The 6,000-nt window shown below is 33.6% G+C and overlaps 1 protein-coding gene across 1 annotated transcript; it reads right to left on the bottom strand.

The window, feature by feature from the left end:
- Positions 1-324: 324 nt before the first annotated feature.
- LOC113780603 (viridiflorene synthase-like) lies at positions 325-4,398 on the bottom strand. The gene is made up of 7 exons (XM_027326387.1): positions 4,279-4,398; positions 3,617-3,959; positions 3,105-3,477; positions 2,542-2,760; positions 1,543-1,738; positions 1,085-1,243; positions 325-615 (listed from the first exon to the last, which is right to left on the bottom strand). The coding sequence occupies exons 1-7, from the start codon at positions 4,396-4,398 to the stop codon at positions 325-327; spliced, it is 1,701 nt and encodes a 566-aa protein (XP_027182188.1).
- Positions 4,399-6,000: the final 1,602 nt, after the last annotated feature.

The following is a 6,000-nucleotide window of genomic DNA, read 5'->3' as shown; positions in this document are numbered from 1 at the left end:
AGGTTTGAAAGGTGTTGTAGCATTTATCATAACTATTTCGCAAATACACAGGAGGAAATTCCAAAATCTTCCACGCATTACTCAACTTATAATTTTTTGATACACAAGGGCAAGTAGAGGGAGTGGAAACACAAGCAAGGGGCATTTTATCTCCCGACTCGCCATTGATATTATTCAACTTGTATTTTACAACAAAAGTAGTATAAAAACCTGCATTATCATGCTTAAAGACTGGACTAGACAAAGCAGAAAAACACACTTCACAAGCCACAACTCAAACTGCGCCAATTCCTTGAAAACATAAAACTTGAACCACAGTCTACCTCAAACCGATATGGAGTCAATGAACATAGCCTTCACGTAGCCTTCAAGGTAAGACGGACAAGTAAATTTATCTTCACGTTGGTCGTAAACAACTTCGCATATTCGTGCCAGATTGAGCATCACTTTGAAAATTTCTCTTGGAATGGTAGTAGGCCTTAAGCATTCTTCATTCATTACCTTCCAAGCATCCTCACACATCTCTTCAAACTTCTTCATTGCCTCTTCCTCTGACACATTATAGTCTTTCATGTAGCATTCAATGGCTGTGCCACTGCCCCTTTCTTTCTCGAACTTCAATTGCGAAGAGTTTAAATAGATTAAACCTTTAATTAAATTGTACCCAAAGTTTTTTTATTAACAAAATGAACTGTATGCTATATATTTCACTAGATTCACGAAAGACATGCGAGTTGGCATGCATGTTCTGCGCAAAGGTTTGCACAGGAAGTTAACAAGACTTAAAAACAAGTGTAATCATGACACAATACTAGGTCTACTGCGGGAACAGATAGAAATCGGGGTACCTGTGCACATTCCGTTATAATGTTAGCACAAAACTAACATTAACTGTTTACCCCCCCGCCCCTCTTCTTCCCCCCGCCAAAAAAAAGCCGTACCCCAAAAAACGAAAGAAAAAGAAAAAGAAAAGAAGATAGAAACTATAAATTCAAACCTTATGACTGGCGACATCATTAATCAATCTGGCATGTTACGTAAAAGCAACAAAAAGTTTAGGATTAGTTGACATCCAATTGATAACATCCTCCGAGGCACTATCCATGCCAAGAAAAGCTGCTGCTGCCAGCAGATAGTATGTGCTTGTGATCAGACTATTGCTCAAGTAATCAGCAAAAGGTGGCAATTCGTTTGTAAGAAACCACTTTGACTGAGTGAAGCTTGTCCTCGTATAGTTTTCCCACTGACAAAAACAAATGAATGAATGGAAATATTTAACTAGAAATACTGAATCAACATAATAAAATTTGCAATGGAAATTAAAATAATGAAATTTTATTATGGGTTGACACGCATCAAAAATTTAAAGCGTCTTAATATAGCCTTCATCAGATATCAATGCATTAAACTTTGGTGTAATTTATTTGATTATAAAGTCCCACCAATAGGTTTACTTGTAAAACTACGAAGTTAAAAAAAAAACAAAGAAAAGGTTTCTCAGTAAAACTTTACTCTGTTTATTTCGGCCCAGCAAGTAGCAACCGATATGACAGTAGATATATTAACATAGTCAATCAAATTAAGAACATGGTACCATACTTCTTGAATATACTTGTTGAATGCATAGGTTCTTCGCTCTTTAGCTAAAATTTCCTCAAGCTCTTTATTGAGGCTCAGAAGTGTCATGTAGGTTGTCTTCAAGCATTCTGGGAGTTGATCGATTCCATTGCCATCCCACCTGCCAGCAGAAGCAAAATTTCCAATATAATGAAAATTAGCATGCAGTATCGACCAAGCCAAATTGAACCTAATGTTTTCACTGGTGCTTTTAAATTTAAAGAAAATACCAATATCCCAATGAGTAAAAGAAAATCAATATGAACTATTTTGCATCAAAATGACCGTTCGACAATGTCTGATGTACTTATCTAGACAAATATATTTTTTTAATTGAAAGATTTATCTAATCAATAAATTTTTATATTTAATTTGTAACTCCTAAATTCTTACCTATAAGTAGAGTTCACAAGAATTCGAAATCCTTATATCCTATGAATGCATCTTTCTACTATATTCTCTATTACCACCAAAAACAAGTGCTGGGAAAGACTAAGCTTATTTAATACGTGACAAAGAAGGGTGTTGTGTAAGGTATCGATCTAGCTCTCAGTAATATAGATAGGAGTTGGTGACAATGAGAAAATATTGAACTAGCTACTAGACTCCACAGCTTTTGGTAGAGTGACTTAATTTGCACCTCAATTCATGCCAAATTAATTGAATGGTACTAAATATTACAATATTGAGATAAGAATTTTATTCATTATTTGTAATTGAACAGAAGCGAAGAGTTGTTTTTTTCAATTTGCTGGCCCATAATTAAACTGCCAATTAAGTGATCATTTTTCTTTTTGAGTTTTCAGTCTAAACATTCTGTTTAACAGTCTTTAACCGGACAAGCAAGCATAACAAGTTTGAGCACGACCCATAAGCAATAAGACAACCTTTGTATCATCAAGAAAAAGAAAATCTTAAGCATACCTGTCAACAGCGTCCGTGAAAATTTTAAGTTCTTCAAGAGTGCCGTAAGCATCATAGGCATCATCAACTATTGCAACAAACACTGCTATTTTTGCAAACATCTGTCGAGCAAAAGAGTACTTAGGTTCATAAAAGGTTCCAACCGCCCAAAAGTAGCATTCGACAAATCTTTCCCTTGCATATGGAATTTTTGATCTCATGTCCAATTTCTTCCCCCATCTATATCGTCAAGAATAAGAAGCAATAATTGTACAACCATTAAAGAATCTGTCTAGCACAAATATATAAATGTAGAAAAACATTTGACGTAATACTTGAGAAAAAAATTAAAAAACGAATGATAGTTAAATTGACTAACTCTTTTGGTGGTTTGTCTTTAATAAAACTTCGATAATTAGATGCCAGCTTGGGCGACATAAACCGAGAAAGGAATTAGTAATTTAAAATTCTCATTTTACCAGCCGATTTAGCAATGAAAACAAAACCCTGCTTTTTTGGATATTGTTGCTACTATATAGTCTTAGACTTAGACATTACGAGAGTTGGTGTCTCAATGGGAGTACCTTATTATCTCACAAAGGTCTTGTTTATATAGCATCTGTAACAAGTGGTAATCCAGTTTGGCAAGCCTTAGCAGTAATTTGTTATTAGATTCATCTTCCTCGTATATGGAGATGTAACAATAGGCCTCATATCTTGAAATGCCCTTATGCAGTGGCTTCTCAAGGGCATGTGTTACTTGTTTTGCAAGAGTAGAACCCACATAGGAAAGTCCCCGTTTCAGATGAGTGGTTGTGAAAGCAAGGGCTTCATCTAAAATCTTATCTCCATGTGTCCTCACATGAGCAGCTTCATATAGACTTAGTAGACCTTTCATGTCACTGCATAAGGATTCCTGGAACTTACTATTTCCATCAATGAATTGGTCGAAGATGTCTGTTTGACAAAATATTTAGGCAATCAGAGTATGTTAGAAAAATTACTATTTAATGACTTAATATAGATTACTTTGCACTTTGTCACTGATTTTCTTTTTTCTTTGTCCCTCACAGAATTTAGTAAGAAACTCACATACCACAAGAAATATTATAACCATGTTGTCTGAAGAGTCGAAATTGAAGTCCTACAGCAGATAAATCATATTCTTGATGCTCTCCCAAGTTGGTGCACAGATTGAAAAACTGTTGAAGTTGGTTTTCAATCTCATCCTCAAAGTGATGCAAGATACCAAGTCTTTCTATTTGATTTATGAAATTGAGTTTCTCCATCATGGTTTTGCTGGTTGCCAAAAGCATGCTCATCACTTCTGCCTTTAACATTTCAATCTCTTTGGCACACAAATCATATCCCTGAAAGCACCGCGCAAATCTTTCTTCAATGAGATTTTTATTTAGTTTCTTTAATATTTCATTGAGAACCTGAATTATTAGAGCTTCAGCAAGTTAAAAAAAAAACAGCCCATACTCAAGATTCAATAAAAATAATAACATATCGATTCCCCTATAAATTAATGAAATTGATAACAAGGAAAAAAATGTCGGGGATATATACTACATAAGTATTGGTAGGAGCAAAGGAAATAGCGAAATCAAATGAGAATGGCAAACAGAAGTTCCACTTCGTTCTGTCATATAGGAAACCAATTGGGTTCCCAGTCAGGAAAGGAATTTATATTCTACGAACAAAAACATGAGGTGAATGTGAACTTATGCCACATAGTTGGAAAGGAGATCTAACCTGCTTGTCGAGAGTAAATGAAGAGATAGAATCGGCCCAAATGTTTTCAGGGAAATCTGCTAATTGACGGACAATCTCATGCTGATTGTTTGAAAGGACGACAGATTCAGTCGAGGCCATGTTGTTGGTGTAATTTGAGGAGAAGTGAGCTTAATTAAGTGTTGATCAGCCAGAGGACATGAAGGCCGTATATATAGATCCAACAGCCCAAGTAGTTGTTGGAGGCCATGCAAGTTACTTGCACCATCAGTTGTATTTACAAACAATAAAAAGGTTCCAAAATGTCAAGAATTAGAGGTCTGAAATGCAAATCTCCTTCCACCCTCTCATTTCTTAAATTTCACCTCTGCCTTACTAAAAAAATAATAATTATTAAAAGTATTCCCAAACTGAAAATTTTGATTTGGGTATTTTCCAAAATCATCCAATGTTTATTGGAAACTCCAAAATTAGTCCAAACATTTGAATTGTTTCTAAAACAGAAATTTTGCCATTTGAAAGAGTGACTTCAAAGTCATCATTTCCAATTTTCTAGAAGCAACTTTAAAGTTACCATTTGAAATTGTGACTTTGGATGACTGTAACAAGCAAGCTAGACATAAATGACAAGTAAAGATAAACAACCTAAAACTGCCCTCTCAAATGGCAACTTCATAGTCACTATCTAAAATAGTGAATTTGAAGATGTCATTTCAAAGGACAAAATCTCTACTTTATGAAGAATTCAAAAATTTGGACCACTTTTAAAATTTTCTTTAAGGACTGAATTATTTAGGTAAATAACCCAACTTTGATGGCATCATATATTTTCCCGTAACCAGAAGAAAAATCAAATATATAAAAATGATGAAAAATCAAATATATAAAACCAGAAGAAAACAAACTAATGGGGAAATAAACAAGAGAATGGGGCATGGTTTTGAATTACGTATTATTGAAAGTAAAGGGCAACAAATCTATTCACAAATCACTTATTAACCAATTAATAACCTATTCAACATTTTATTCATAGTTGTAGTGTTTTAAATTATAATAACAAGTAACACAATTCAAAAGTCGATTAAAAGCAAAATGAGTTGGGTGTTCATGTTCTAATTCTAATTCCATATGGTCACTAATATCTTATTGTTGTCCGATCTAATCCTATCATACTTCGGCTACAAGTTTAGGAAGTTATAAATAGGGATTAATTAACTACATGTTTATATTTAGGAAGACTTTTGTCTTGATTTATCTATCTTGTTTTAATTACATGCTTATGTTTGACCGTCAAAAACATGCTCTTAGGATTCCTAATGAATTTAGAAGGGACATACAATCAGGCACTAGATAAATAAATATATTGCACTTAAATACAAGAGTAGTTTCGAATTTTTATAATGTAATTGAAATCATCTAACATTTTAAAGGGTTCAATTACGTACTTGTGATCTCGAAAAAGACATGAGATTTAATTGGGTACAATTTAGATGTATCAAGAGAGATAAGTACCTCTGTGTGATATATTCTTGACATGTTAAGAAAATAACTGGATAATTAATTCAAAATTTGGATCAAAATCTGAAACCTTAATCTCTTGCCAATTGTTTTCTCAACTTTATTTTATTTGCCTTGATTATCTAATTTCTTTCTTAGCTAGTGATTAAAAATCCATTGAATTTAAATTTCACTATTTGCTAGAATAATTAAAGTAGAGAAAATTAACTTGTTCCTCTGGATTCA

Source organism: Coffea eugenioides, chromosome 8 (assembly GCF_003713205.1).
Source record: "Coffea eugenioides isolate CCC68of chromosome 8, Ceug_1.0, whole genome shotgun sequence".
Lineage (NCBI taxonomy): Eukaryota > Viridiplantae > Streptophyta > Magnoliopsida > Gentianales > Rubiaceae > Coffea > Coffea eugenioides.
The sequence above is the reverse complement of the archived record's forward strand: the minus strand, read 5'-3'. Positions and strand labels throughout refer to the sequence as shown.

Coding starts and splice junctions, on each gene's coding strand:
- LOC113780603 (XM_027326387.1), bottom strand. CDS start 4,398: ATGGCCTCGACTGAATCTGTCGTCCTTTCAAACAATCAGCATGAGATT. Junction 3,478..3,616: donor TGGTTATAATATTTCTTGTG/GTATGTGAGTTT, acceptor TTTGTCAAACAG/ACATCTTCGACCAATTCATT. Junction 616..1,084: donor TGGATAGTGCCTCGGAGGAT/GTTATCAATTGG, acceptor TCGCAATTGAAG/TTCGAGAAAGAAAGGGGCAG.